We start from the raw sequence: 15655 nt of genomic DNA, 5'->3' as shown, positions 1-15655 counted from the left end.
GGTACAGCATTGGATGTTTAGTTTTAGCCTTTTTAGTTAGCTTTTTCAACCCCTCCCAGAGCATTTTTTGTAACTTCATAACTTCATATGACAGACCAAAAGCAAAAACGTAGGATGTTTTTTCTAAAGCCAGCTGGCCAACTTCTTAGCTTAGCTTGCTGTTCTTAATGATTAGAATCATATTATCAAGCAACTGATGTTTTTATCCCAAAGGAGGGTTTTTAAAATTTCTTATAAGGTTTTTCTTCTATATCCATCTCATTTATAAGGTACTGTGGGACACTTGCCTGATTTTGTCTGTAGCCAGAGTAATTGTCCCACGAAGGAAGATGTAGCAAAATACAAAATGTGCAGTGGATCTTGTAAAACGCTAAATCATCTGAATTGCATTATCTCATTTTCTAAATTCTTGTAGGCTCATGAGATCTGCTACTCTGTGCTGTGTCTCTTCTCTTATGTTGCTGCCATTCGTGGAAAAGAGGCAGAAAACAAAAGCAAACCACCTCGACCAGTTTCCAGTTGATCACGATGGTGGGAAACACCTACCCTTTGGCATGTTGACGTGCAGCGCTCCCATTTGTACTGCAGTTACTGAAGCTCACTTTACTGTCTTCTGTGAGAACTTGATTGTTCATGTATGAACCTGCAAGTCTTTCCCCATAGAAAAAAACTGACTTCACTACTCAGTCTCCTGAATTTATCCTCAATGGAGGTTTTATGAGCTCTTTAATCAGACAGTTTTGAGCATCAGCATCCAGCTGCGAGTGACCTACTCTGGCCATTCCTTTGGAATTCCTTTTTCCTTAAGATGACTATCAGCTTGATTTTGGTTGGTTTTTTGTTTCTAGTGGTACTTGTTACAGATTAATCACTTTACAACTGCAGGCTTCTACTTTCAGGTTCTCTGGCATGTGCACAGTGGAAGCAGTCTGGTCCTGCATGTTGTTTAAATGTGGTGGTCTTATTGTTTTCCTTCTGTGTTGTTCATTTTTACCCCCCAACATGGAGTACTTGTCACATAGTTCTTCAGACCCTTTTGGTAGACGTGAACAATTTAGCTACCATAGTCTTAAAATATCATGAGACAATTGAAGCTTGGATATTAAATTGGTCCATCTGTAGAGGTGACTGCTTCTCAAGTGGGAAGAGAAGTGGAGAGAAAAACTTCGAAGGCAGTATATTGTGAAAACCCTGACACATGATGGATAGTGTGGATTTTCAAATGAGAGTTTAGGTAATGTTTGTAGATATCGCGGCAGTAGAGTCAGTAGATGCGTATAAGCACTACCTAAAGCAGTTAATCACAGGGATTAGAAAATGAATAAAGAAATGTAAAACTTGGAAACCTTATTGGCAGAAGTACATGGCAGACCCATGTCTTTTTGGGTTTGTAACTGTTCTACTCAAGATATTTCTGTAGCAATCTGTAGAATATGTCCAGAATCCCAAAGGATTATGCTGTCTCCAGATTTTTTAAGCCTATTGCTTTTTTCCAATCTGTACCTGTATTATCAAGAAAACTTGCAAATAGCATGTTAATGTATAATGAAACTCCCATGGTTAAAATTATCCATCACATTCCTTATTTTAAGTAGGCTGAATATGAATGTGTTTTGCATCCTGTTTTTTGTTCTCGAACTGTACTGCACTTGTCTGGAAAGCTCTTAGGTGCTGGAAGGAGGGACTGTCTGGAGAAAATAATGTGACATGTAAAACACCTGGGAAAAATGCTCTGTTGCAAACTGATGTATTGTATGTTTTGACATAGAATTCTGAGTAAATGCACCCAGAAATAACCCTGTTTTGGCTTGGTCAGGGTGTCTACCATTTTGAATGGAATACACTAGTAATGGATGAGGAAACGATGTAAATATTGTAGTACCACATCTATTTATAGAAACTGTACAGCTGTCTCAATGTGAAAATAAAATGTCATTCAACCAGCAACTGGTTTTCATCCTCCTGTGTGTTTCTATTGATGCAACTTATTCTGAAATTAACGTAACTATATACAAAATACATCATACACATATATGAAATAATGAAAAAGAGAAGACTAAGTAGAAAAAAAATCTACAGTTCTTTCCGCATAAGCAGTTGAAACTTGGGTTTGCTTTTTTCTTCTATCATAATGTCTGTGTAATCAATCTTAAAAAAAAAAACCAAAAATTGAAAAACATGAATAGGGAAAACAGATGCATCTGAAACATTGAATTTTTTTTTGCACACATACAAATAGAAGCAAAAAGTAAAGTTTTTTTTCATCCTTTCCTAGTATAAAGGCAAAACTGAAATTGGCAAAGCCTGAAATTAGCCTGTTTTGTATTTAATTTACTTATTTTCTTCTGAGACTGTAAATTGACTTCTAGCAATATCTGAATTTTTAGCAGCTGTAGTATTATTGGTACTACTGTATTACAAACACAGTTAAGAGTAAAATCACTTTGGTCTGCAATGGATATTCCATTTACTGTAATACTGTGTCCCACTTAAGTAGTCAATGTTAGTTTTTAAATATTATGTTAGCAGGCCTGTTAACATAATCAGACCAGTTGAAATTATAAGGGGAAGATCAGAGTTTAAAATAATTAAATGCACAACATCACTTAGTGTATATAGTTCCTTCTTTTTTCCCTGTAGAAGTTGTATTTTTGCAAGTGTATTTTTCTGTGACTTATAAATTACATAGTGACGTATGCCCTGGACTGCTGAGAAGCTTCAGTCCAGAATAAGACTTTTAAAGGGCATGATCATAAAAATGGCTCTCTGTCCATTTTGACAGAATAATTTTAAAGGAGTGGCTAAATAGTATATTTGGCCCCACCTTGAATCCTGTGTTCAGTTTTGGGCCCCTCAGTACAAGGAGGACACTGAGGTGCTGGAGCGTGTCCAGAGAAGGGCAACGAAGCTGGTGAAGGGTCTGGAGAACAAGTCTGATGAGGAGCGGCTGAGGGAGCTGGTGGGGTTTAGTCTGGAGAAGAGGAGGCTGAGGGGAGCCCTTATCGCTCTCTGCAGCTGCCTGAAAGGAGGTTGTGAGGTGGGGGTCGGTCTCTTTTCCCTAGTAACAAGTGATAGGATGAGATGAAATGGCCTCAAGCTGCATCAGGGGAAGTTTAGATTGGGTATTAGGAAAAATGTCTTTCCTGAAAGAGTGGTCAGGCATTGGAACAGGCTTCCCAGAGAGGTGGGGGAGTCACCAGTCCTGGAGGTGTTCAAAGAACCTGTGGATGTGGCACTTGGGGTCATATTTTAGGAGGCCGGGGCTGTTGGGTTGGGGGTTGGACCTGATGATCCTAGAGGTCTTTTCCAACCTTAATGATTCTACGTTCAATGGTGAGGAAGAATCAGTAACAACCTCAGACACTGGGCTTCTGCTCTTTAGGTGAGAGCAACTGACTTGGCTTCAAAATTTTTGAAATTTACAAAATCTTATCTGTGATGACTGTAACTTGGCAGGTGTTCTGCTAACTGAGAATGTAGCATATTCATCTGAAAGGCACACTGTGCAGTGTTTCCAGTACTAAATAGACAGTGCTCTTCTCTGGATACCAAACGCAGACCTGGAGGTTGGACTTAAAATTGTTACGGGAGCATAAGTCTTTTGGAATGCAGTCTTCCATCCTTTCCACCTTCACTTCATTACTCCTAAGCATTAATCAGTATGAAAACATTACTTCTGAGGAAAAAAAAATTAACGGTAATTTGCATGTGTTTTGTCATGTCTCACTTGTTTTCATCTTTAGGTAAGAAGTCCTTGGCAGCAGTAAAACTTAGAGGATTCTAAAACTTCCAGAACCAAATGGAAGACAAACTGAGAATACTTGGTAATAATAAATAGTGTTAGAAGATTCTTAGACCAAAATGAATAATCCTCCTTGTTTTACCACTAGGAGGAGCCTGTGTCTTAGTGTTTATGTATTTCAAGATAAACTTCTAATTTTAGCGCTTCTGGTATTTCCAAGGCACTTACACAAATGTGACAAAGATTCACGAACTTGCCTTAAAGCTTAAGATATTTGTTTATTGTGAAGAAGTTTCTTTTTCTGTTACAATTCCTTGCTTGTGGAAGCTTGTTTTCAAAATTACCATTAAGTGTTCTCTGCAAACACTGGGGTTTGTGACTAGCCTTCCTGGCAGTTTTCGAAGTGAAACCAAGGTTACTAATTTACCTGGCTTCTGGATCGCAGATCTTCGTTGTAATGTTCAAAAACATTGCCCTTGTTTTGTTAGTGAATGCAGGGTTGGTTTCTAATATGTATGTGCCCATGTTTTAAAGGCTAAAGGTTTTAACGCCAGTGAGTGTCACAACAACGGTACTTAAATACTTACTGAGGATATCTCTGGAAAAAAACTTTGAAGATGTCTGTTGAAGGGAAGGGTTCATTACTTTAAGAAGGCCATTGTACAAATTTCCCACACACTGATTACTAGCTTCAGATAATCCCTGCCCTTCTACTTTGACACTTTCAGGACAGCATAGTTTCTAAGATGAAGTGTTCAACTGGGCATTCAAAAGCTAAACTGCTCATAAATGCAAATCATGAAGAATTTTGATTCCAGCTAAAGTTCTATCTTAGGGATCAAAGTGGATGGAAAAATGTGGCTATGAGTCTAAGCTTTTGTAAGAATGTTTATGTTGCAAAGATATTGGAGATATTTCTAGAATCATCCTGCTTATGCCAGAGGAGGGCTTTTGATTCCAACTGAGTGTATTGTTAGTAAGGAAGCAGCTGCCTAGAATGGGAACAAACCAGTCGCTTGCCCCTGTGTCAGTCATAGGCTCCTGTTACTACTGAATTCAGAACTAAGCAGAAAATAGAAGCTGAACTTCTCACGAAGACCAATATTTACTTCCCAGTTCCCCTTGATTGCCAAATGGGTGAAAGTCAGAAGAAGGTGCCTGTGAGGTGAGATCTTCCTTCTGTGAGTAAAATGGCTTCTGCTCAACTCTCACTCCAGTGATATTCAGGAGCTCCAAGTCACTGCTCCTACATGAGCCAGGTTTTGGTGAAAGACAACATCTCCTGCTTCCTGAAGAAGTGGGAATTAGGACCAAGGAGCAGAACCTTTGTGTGAATGACCTTGCCAGAGAAAAGGCAATTCCAAAGAGCCTCTTGCTCTTCCAGAAGCTGCAGTTCAGCCAGAGGCATCTGCTTGTCGTGAGGGCAAGACACAGGCAATACCACTCAGGGCAAACACCTGCATGGCGTTGTTTCGCTTCTGCTACTACAGCCCTACCCTGTACCACTCTTGAAAGATGTTCAGTGTGAGCGACAGCTTTGAGTTCCTACAGCAACTCCCAGTGTGACTGTTTAACTAAAATAGTAGAAATGCTTTAAATAGTAGAAATGCTTTAAATAATAATGGGTATGTGACCCCTCTTTCCAGCACTGTATCTGAAGGTTTAAGAGCTTGATGTTGGTGATAGAGGAGGTTTGAGTGCAGCTAAGTACAAACCAGACTTACAGAGGACCCCTTTCAGGCTCATTCTGTGCTCAGATTTGATAAAAGTCAGCTCAACATTTATACCAAAGTTAGTAAAATTCTAAGTTAATTTTCTGTTTACTTGTGTACAATGGTTTGAAACTTCTGCGGCATAGTTCTAGCATTGACCAATTTTGTTTTAAAGCATCAGTCCAGCAAAGAATCATATATACAAACAGCCAGGGGCAAACAGTCCTGCTTGTATTTGCAACAGTTACTATAGTGATAAACGTGGTTTAGGAACCTACATAGAAATAGAAATCCCCTTCTCCCAAAATAGCTGTACATAAAAAGGAAGAAACGGTGGCAGGAAAAGCACAGTAAAACTCTAAACAGTTTCTTCCTTCAAGTGTACAAAAACTCTAGTTCTGTATTTCCATTCCTTCCACTCTTTTTTGCCTTTTCAGTTTCTCTTATTAACTCCAGTGAGTGCCAGTCTATCCACGGTGCTCTGGGAACCAAAAGGATCTCTTCCCTTTTTACCTGTCTCCCTGCTCAGATTCCTCATCGTTTCCTCACACTTTCTTGGCCTACGCTCTCTTCAGCCAGCCAGGCTCAGTTCTGCACCTCAATTTCTCATCAGATTTCTCCGTTTCCCTTAGTGTTTTTTCATACGCTCTCGCCTCTGTGACCATCATCATCTTCCAGCCTCTTTTGCCCAAGCAGTTCAGACCTATGCTCTTCCCTGGTCTCCTGCTCCGACCAGTCGCTGCCCCCTTCCAGACTCCACTCATAGTCATCTTCCTCTCTCCTGTTCTTACCAAGCTCTCTGCCATCTTCTTTCATCCCTCAGCCTTATTCTGCTCTTACTCCCTTTGCATTTAAATGGAATTATTTTTTGTGGAGTGCTGAAGAGTGCTATAGAGGGAAAAGAAACGATTTCCAGTCCTAATTCTGCTGCTCTGCCATAGCTCCCAGCAGCAGCTCATCCCTACATTCCTTGTTAGAAATGGATCAACTATTTGATCAGATGTTAAAAATAAACAAACTTGTCTAGAACAGACTTGTAACCTAACAAATTGTTAACATTTTTCAGTGCTGTAGGAAACAAAAAAGCATAAGAGGAAATATCTTGCTTTGTAAATACATAGTACTGTAAGCCCCCTTATACCAGTGAGGAAGGAAAGTCTTGTTTCCAGGTAGAAACTTTTGAGGACTTTCCAATGATCAAAATCTACTGTACTTGGGTTGTTTTTCTTTTTAGGACAACATATACATGAACTGACCTACAAGGCAGAAGAAAGCTTGGATTTTCAGCTTTTTTTTTTTTTTTTTTCTGGGTTTGGTGTATGAAAACCAGCAGTAAACTGCAAAAATATATTTGAGAGTTATATTAGTAATTAGTCTTTTCGTGAACATACTTTCCCGGAGTAGATCTGTGTCACTGAGGCAATTATTAGCATTGTGACAGAAACCAAGCAAATGCAACCTTACTGAAGGTTAAATTACTTTCATCCACATTCTGGGTTCATATATTTGGGGTCCCACAATTTATACTTCTAAGCAAAACAATGAAAACTATGTATGATAGTCTTTTTATTTCAGATGATTATCTGAACTTGGTGGAGAAACAACAAGGGGACACACCTACCATTTAGTTTTTCCACCTTATATCAATTCCATACATTTTCGTATCCACTGATATTTTATATATATTGGATTAGTCATTTTTTGGATTATTTCTCTTTGTAAAGCTATCCTAATCCCGAATTGTGACCGAAACTGTCATAGCTATGACAGTTATCTGTGGTTTTAGGGCTGCTTATTGTCAAAGTTTCTGTCTGGCATGGAAAGCAGATGCTAGACTATTTTTTCCATATCAGGACCTAATAAATGGTTCTTATCTGTTTCTTTTAAACTTTCACCAGTTCAAACTGTTTTAAGATGTGTTGCTTATGCAGACGGCTGTGTGGACCCTGCCCAAAGACAAGTAAAGGATATCTCACTGACAACTTTTGTTTCCCTAAAATAGAGTTCTGTGGTTGGGAAGCACTTGAAAGGTATCAGTGGGGCTATTTTTAATCTCAGCAGACTGTGCTGACAAAATTAATTCGTAAGGAGACAGGAATGGCTTGTATTTCTAAACCTGCTTCAGGACGATATGTTAGTGGCAAACCTCTCTCCTAAACATATATAAGGATTTTATGTCAAAGAAATTCTGTGTTAAAAGCAATATAAATTACTTTTCTAATTTCCAGAAACATCTTTTTCCTTACTGCTCTCATTTGAATGGACATCAGATAATTAAATTAAGGAAAAAATGCTATCAGCTAGTATTTTCTTGTTTTTGTAGTAATTCTACTCGATCATAGATCCCCCTTGGAATAGCTAGCACAATAATCCTTTCTTAGAAGGAATGAAACCTGCAGATGAGGTGTGCTGAAGCTATCTTAAATATCTATCTTGTCCTGCATTGAAAAGCTTTGTTACAATAATATATGGGTACCTTTTGACATCTCACTGTAAGTTTCAACAAATAGAATTTAATTTTTGTATTTGATTTTATATAATTATACAAGAGACAAAAGACCCCATACCCCCTCAGCACCAGGCAGAAGGAGGAGACCTCAGAGGTCGGGGAGGATGGAAGCAGGTTACTGTGCGGGGCAGCAGGCAAATCCACTCTCAGCCTGCCTCACCTTCCCAGCTGCCCGTACGCGACAGGTATGGAATTCCCTGGAATTGGAACGGCAGACAACTGATGATGTTGGGACAAAGGTCCTTCTGGGATGGAGGGGTCGTCTAGACAGCCCACCTGCTGCACCACAACCACTCATGTTAAGAAAAAAAGAAGGGTAGTTGCCACAGGTGGCTCACTTTTGAGGGGACCGGAGGGTCAAGTATGCTGACCAGACCCATCCCCAGGGAATTCTGCTGCCTTCCTGGGGCCATGGCAAGGGATGTCACTAGAAAACTCCCTAGTCTGGTAAGGTCCTCAGACCACTACCCATTATTGGTTCTTCATGTCAGCAGAGAAGATTTAGTAAACAAAAGTTCAAAGGCAGTCAAAAGGGATTTCAGAGCCTTGGGGCGGTTCGTTGAAGGCTCAGGTGCTCAGGTAGCATTTTATTTGATCCGTTCAGTAGCAGGGAAGAACACTGAATGGAACAGGCCGACCAAGCTGATCAACGTGTGTCTCTGAGGCTGGTGTCATGGGCAGAATTTCCGCTTTTTCAATCGTGGGATGGTCTATTCATCACCAGGTCTGCTGACATCCAATGGGATGCACCTTTCTCAGAAGGGGAAAGGGATTTTGCTCAGGAGTTAGCAGGGCTGATTGATAGAGCTTTAAACTAGATTGGAAGGGGGAAATGTCAATACGAGGCTAGTCAGGGATGGCATGCTAAAGTTCGAGGACCTGCATGCTAGTGAGATTCTTCAGACTGCTCCGGATGGGTACAATGAGCGACACTTGAAGTGTTTCTACACAAATGCATGCAGCATGAGGAACAAGCAAAAGGAGCTGGAAGCCTTGGCCCAGTCCCAGAGATGTGACTCGTGATTGGCATGAGTGAAACCTGGTGGGATGAGTCCTGTGACTGGTGTGCCATGATGGATGGCTACAGGCTTTGCAGGAGCGATAGGCAGGTAAGGTGAGGTGAGGGGGTGGCATAGTATGTAGTGGAGGAGCTGGAGTGCATGGAGCTTGCAGTTGGCAATGGCACAGTTGAAAACCTCTGGGTAAGGATTAAGGGACAGACAAATAAATCGGATGTTGTTGTGGGAGTCTACTATAGGCTACCTACCCAGGATGATGACACTGAGCTATTCTTTAAGGAACTAAGGGCTGTCCCTATGTCACCTGCCCTTGTCCTTATGGGGGATTTCAACTTGCCAAATGTCAGCTGGGAATACCACACAGCTGGTACAAGCAGCTCCAAAGGATTTCTAAACCATTTACACAACTTCTTGGTACAGGTACTAAGGGAACCAACCAGAAAAGGTGCCTTCCTTGATTTGTTGCTTATTAACAGAGAGGGCCTCGTGGGTGAAGGGGTGACTGGTGGCTGCCTTGGCCACCGTGACCATGAAGTAGTTAAGTTTAAAATCTACGGTAACAGGAGGAAAACTGCCAGCAAGACCTCAGCTCTGGATATGAGAAGAGCAGTCTTCAGGTTGCTCAGGGAACTAATTGGTATGTTTCCTGGGGAAAAGCTTTCGGAGGTGCTGGGCTCCATCAGTGCTGGTCACCTTTTAAGAACCACCTCCTAAGAGCACAGGAGCAGGCAATTCCAAAGTGTAGGAAGTCAAGCAGGCGAGGCAAAAGGCCAGCTTGGCTGAGCAGGGATCTTCTTCTAGAAATGAGGTAAAAAAAGAAAGTACATGGTCAGCAGAAGCAAGGTCAGGTGACAAGAGAGGACTACAGAGATGTTGTTTGCCACTGAGGGAGGAAATTCATGCAGCCAAAGCTCAATTAGTGTTGAAGCTGGCCAGTACTGTGAGGGACAATAAAAAGGGCTTTTAAAAATATGTTAATGGCAAAAGGCAGGCCAGAAATAACATTGGCCCATTGCTTGATGAGCATGGTCACCTTGCAAATATAGGGACATAGACAAAGCAGGGATGTTTAATGCTTTCTTCGCCTCAGTCTTCAACACCTAATCGGTGTTGGGCTCTGGGATCCTTAGAGCCCTGGGCTAGAGCGCCATGACTGTGCGAATGATAAACTCTCAAACAACTCTGAACTTGAGTGGGACTTGCTGCTTCAGCTGGATCCCTATAAGTCAATGAGGTCTGATGAAATTCATATGAAGGCACTTAAAGAGCTGGCTGATGTCATAGCAAAACCTCTCTCAATGATTTTTCAATGCTCTTGGGAATCTGGAGAGGTCCCCGTTGACTGGAAGCTGGCAAATGTTGTCCCAGTCTTCAAGAAAGACAAAAGGGATGACCCCAGTAACTACAGGCCCATCAATCTCACTTCTGTGCCTGGCAAAATTATGGAGATTATTCTGGGAGTTATTGAAAAATACATGAAAGACAACACAGTTGTTGGTCCCAGCCAGCATGGGTTCACGAGGGGGAAGTTCTGCTTAACAAACTTAATTTCTTTCTATGACTAGGTCCACCTAGTTGACCAAGGAAAGCCAGTCTATGTAATCTTTTTGGATTTCAGTAAAGCTTTCACTACTGTCTCTCACAGTCTCCTCCTGGACGAGACATCCAGCATAGAGCTGGATAAATACGTAATGGAGTGGGTGAGCAATTGGCTGACGGTTTGGGCTCAGAGGGTCATAGCAAATGGGTTTTAGCTGGGATAGAGTTAATTCTCTTCACTGTGGCTGGTAAAGTGCCAATGGCACACTGATGCTTTAGTTGCTGTTAAGTAGTGGCTCAGTGTCGCTAAGTAGAGCCTGTAGTAGTTGGGGACCTTTCCAGCTTCCCACGCTCTGCCACATGGGGAAGACGCCAGGAAGGGCAGGGCCACGGCCGGGGCAGCTGACCCAAACTGGCCAGTGGGATGTTCATTCCATACCATGGGATGCCATGACCAATAAATTAACGAGGGGAGTTGGCGCATGGGGGAGGTGGTTGCGGCTCAGGGACAGGCGACGTTGGGTCGGCGGGCGGTGAGCGGCTGCATACGTACTGTTTGTTCTGGTGGTTCAATCCCCCCGCCCCGGGTTTCACCTCTCTAGTTATTTTCCTTTTCATTGCATTATTTTTGTTGTCATTATTGTTTTATTTTAATTATTAAACTGTTCTTATCTCAACCCATGAGCTTTACCCTTCTGATTTTCTCCCCTGTCCCACCGGTGGGGGAGTGAGTGAGCAGCTGTGTGGGGCTGAGTTGCCGGCTAAACCACAACAGGGTTACATCAGGCTGGCAGCCAGTCACTAGCGGGGTTCCGCAGGGGTCCTTCTTAGGGCCAGTACTCTTTAATGTCTTCATAAATGATTTGGATGACTGGAAGGAATATTAACTAAATTTGCTGACAGCACAAAATTGGGAGGAGCCATTGACACTCTCGAGGCAGAGAGGCCCTGCAGAGTGATCTAGACAAATTAGAGGGCTGGGCTATAGCCAACCATATGAAATTTAACAAGGGCAAGTGCTGGATCTTGCACCTGGGGCATGGCAACCCTGGATGTACATACAGACTGGGGAATGAGGGGCTGGAGAGCAGCTCTGCAGAGGGACATAGAGGTTCTGGTCAATGGCAAGTTAAACATGAGCCAACAGCGTGCCCTGGCAGCCAAGAGGGCCAACCATGTCCTGGGGGGCATCAAGCCCTGCGCTGCAGCTGGTTGAGGGATGGAATTGTCTCGCTCTGCCCCGCACTGGTGCGGCCTCACCTCAAGTGCTGGGTGCAGTTTTGGACACCACAGTATGTTAAGGATACAAAGCTACTGGAGAGGGTCCAGAAGAGGGCCACGAATTTGGTGAAGTGTTTAGAGGGGAAGCCATATGAGAAGTGGCTAAAGTCACTTGGTTTATTCAGCCTGGAGAAGAGGAGACTGAGGGGAGACCTCATTGTGGTCTACAGCTTCCTGACAAGGGGAGGGGGAGGGGCAGGCGCTGATCTCTTCTCTCTGAAGACCGATGACAGAGACCCGAGGGACTGGCAGGAAGATGTGCCAGGGGAGGTTTAGGTTGGCTATGAGGAAAAGGTTCTTCCCCCAGAGGGTGGTGGAGCACTGGAACAGGCTCCCCAGGGAGGCATCACAGCACCAAGCCTGACGCTATTCAAGATGCACTTGGACGATGCCCTCAGAGACACAATGTGACTTTTGGGGTTGTCCTGTGCAGGGACAGGAGTTGGACTCAATGATCCTTGTGGGTCCCTCCCAACTCAGGGCATTCTATGATAATAAGCTCAGACAAATCTGAAAAAGTCAATAAAGATAACTGTTCCCTCTTGCAGAGAGAACAGGATGATATATTTGTGACTGGTATTTATACCATTTTAAACATTCTGTTGGGACAATGTGAGCTCAATCCATTTAATTTTCATTTCGCCCCACCGTATCACTTAAGTATTGTAACAAGCAACAAAGCAGGGGCACAGATCATCAGCTTGTGCTAAAATTGGGTCATACATTGACTAAATTGATCATCTAAACTGAAACAATCCATCAAGGACAATGCTTAGTGTTTACAAGCTACTAAGGAAAACGAAATTTTTCTAAACATGTTACTAAATGCAAGTAGTTTTCTTTGTGTTATTTTGACTTCTCTCTAATGGTCTAATGATCTTCCAAGCAATGATTTGGTAGCAAACATGTGAATGTGTGAAAATTTAGGACATTTGTATCAGCATAACTGCACTAGTGCACCTTCTGTTACAACCAGTGTGGACTGGTGTAGTTAACCCTAACTCAAATAGCTAAACAAAATACATCAGTACCTAATCTGCAACAATATGCTCATTTTGATGAAAACAGCTTCTTATTACACAGGTTACCCTTCCTTGGTCACACAAGGACCCACCAGCATAGTAAACCTATAAAAATAGGTTTAGTAGTTGGCACACTTACTACAAGAATAGCTCTAGTACTAGAGCATACACCTGGATTTACAGTGGCTTGGGGATGAAATACTACATAGATTTTTATTAACGAGTCACAAATATAATGCTTAGGAAAGAAACAATAAGCATGTTTATTCTGCAGGTGTTACCATGGATATGCCTACTAGTTTTATACTAGTAGTCATGTATTTATGATAGCAGAATACAAAATAGCTACAACCTGAGAAGCTCCACCAAATGCAGTCATTGTCATGACTTCAGCATGGACATACGGCTTATTCCCTTCTTTAGCGCCAACTGATCCACTTCGCCTTTGTTAATAGGAGGAATGCATGTCTCTGGGGGGGACTGCCACGCTGGCCAGGAGTGCTGAGCTGTCCTAACCAGCTTACACCTGTGGCCCTGGAAGGGGGTGGATGTTAAATCCTCCTCAAATCCTGCTACAGCCACTACCCAAAAGTCAGGTGTTAGCATTTAAGTTAAACCCCTCCCCCATCACTGCTCTGAAGTTTAGTCTGTGAGCATCCTGATGAGAAGCTCAGTTTTGTGCTTTTTAAGTAAGATTTGGGTGATGCTTTAAAATCAGGTTAGTCAGTAAGAAAATAATTTATATAGTCTTGAAGGAGCCAATCTTTCATCTTTGAGAACAAGATGAAAACAAGACAACACACAGGTTATCTTCCAAGGTTTTGTAATGCTTGCAGATTTGAAGGTGATTTATGTTTAAATCATGTTATCTTATTTGTACATCTTAAAATTGAATTAGTGAGGATGGGAGATGAGAGACATTTCTCAGCTTCTTGCAGATGCTTTCCCAAGTCTTCAAAATTGTATTTCCTCCACATGATCTTCTGATGAAGTTTACGTGTCTACAAATACTGTGGAGGTGACTGCTGGTCTGTAAGTCAGCCCTGGTGAGAGAAGCACACTTCATCTGGAGAGGTGGGACATTCCAAGCAGAAATTGCTTTCTGCTTTGCTTTACTTTGGCCCCTAAATAAGGACTATATTTTGTTCATGGTGGTTCATTAATTTTATTTTTGTTATTTTAAAAATATTGTTTGACTGTTAACTCATTTTGCTATCATTTTTCACTCATAGAATGGTGGTCAGGATTTGAACGCTAAGGCAGTATCAAGCGACTAAAAGAAATGAGGAGTTCTGCTAAGGATTGCTTGCATTTGACAGTTTAATTACATCTTGTGGCTTTTATAAAGAGTATTAAGTAAAGCTTCCCGTTGCCAGGAGCAAGTAAACATTGTCTAATACTTTCACATGGAAGGATCTCTTACTCGAGCAATAACAGAGTTGTTTTGTCTTGGGAAAACTTGAAAGGACTCAGTATGACTGTTGTTTTTGTTCTTGATAGTGGTTGCTGTCAGCTGTGAAAGGCACAATATGCTAAAAGAGAATGCCAGCAGATAAGAATTTTTAAAGTTTATGGCCTATCTTAGTAACTTTTTTTCATAAGGTCTTACCTTGCACACTTCTTTCTAACAGTACATAAAAACTACAAGGTAAGAACATTTGCCATGACTTTTAGAGATAAGTCCATCCAATTTTTGCATCAGGGAGACCCCACACAGAAAAAGGTAGTTAAAACCATCTTAAGTCAGCCAGTCTTTCAGCTGTGATGGGGAAAAATTGTGATACACTCTGTTGTTCTTAGCCAGCTGGGCTTGGGAGAAGCTGCTCAGTTTATGTAGTTTTAATCAGATTGGAATGGAAGCAGTTTATTTGTTTATTAACTACAGGGAATTAATGGGCAATTAATGAACTATACATTTGGGATCGGTATCAGCCATGGAACAGTTAAATGACAATACTATATGCTTGCAAAACATCAACACCTACAACTTCTAAAGACCTTTCTAGAACTAATCACAGAAAGTTCAGATCTTACAGGTGGACCTTTCCCCCTTTCAGGTGTGTGAGAAGTGGTTGGCATTTTGAATTGTCAGAATTCACATCTTTAAGAATAATTTTTAGAAACCTAACTAGGGTGTGCTTCTTTTTGGTAACTATTCAGATTTGGATTTGGTTTATGTCTTGTCACTGAAAGTTTTGGAAGTTAAAACTAGTTTTTGTTTTTCATGTACAGCATCATCTTAGAAGGTCCTTTAGAATGAGATTCTATTTGGTGCTACTCTACATGAAGTAATTCCAGAAGTAGTATCTTGGCTGCTTTTTTTTTTTTTTTTTTTGAGGAGTCATTTCTTTGGTTTTCATAAGTTTGAGGACTTCAAACCAGCAGAAAGTAAATTTGCGAACACCGGAAACTTATTTCATATATGGTAGAATTTCATACCTGAAGACCATTGGAATAATGAAATATCATAAAAAAATTATTGACTACCATCTAGTGAAAGCATCAGTTTGCAGTATACTGTTTCTCACAGCTGAGAGGTGAAATAAACGGTCACTTGTGAAAGCACTGCTCTTCCCAAAAACATTGCCCTCGTGTTGAATAGCTAAGAATTGACTGGAAAATGCCATTTCCTTAGTGACTCTTGATTTATTTTTGTGCTCTTTCAGTATCGTACCCTGTTACAACATGAAAGTCTACTCTCTTTGTGAAATGCCTTTCTGATAATAGAATGTGTTTTGTACAGCACCTAACTCCCTGGAGGGTGAAGTGTCCTTTGCAGTCTAAGCTCTTGCAGTTCAGCCTCTGCTTTTCAATAGATATTGTCCCACAGA

The 15655-nt window shown here is 41.4% G+C and overlaps 1 protein-coding gene across 16 annotated transcripts in view; it reads left to right on the top strand.

The window, feature by feature from the left end:
- Nucleotides 1-1963, top strand: part of MADD (MAP kinase activating death domain) — a 74818-nt gene extending 72855 nt beyond the window's left edge. For all 16 annotated transcript variants that reach the window (XM_075105408.1, XM_075105403.1, XM_075105400.1 and 13 more), the window contains one exon: nucleotides 416-1963. In XM_075105408.1, coding sequence (XP_074961509.1) covers nucleotides 416-523 — 108 coding nt within the window. In that variant the 3' untranslated portion in view covers nucleotides 524-1963. The remainder of the gene's footprint in view (nucleotides 1-415) is intronic.
- The last annotated feature ends 13692 nt before the right edge of the window (nucleotides 1964-15655 follow it).

This window comes from Phalacrocorax aristotelis, chromosome 10 (assembly GCF_949628215.1).
Source record: "Phalacrocorax aristotelis chromosome 10, bGulAri2.1, whole genome shotgun sequence".
Lineage (NCBI taxonomy): Eukaryota > Metazoa > Chordata > Aves > Suliformes > Phalacrocoracidae > Phalacrocorax > Phalacrocorax aristotelis.
The sequence above is the reverse complement of the archived record's forward strand: the minus strand, read 5'-3'. Positions and strand labels throughout refer to the sequence as shown.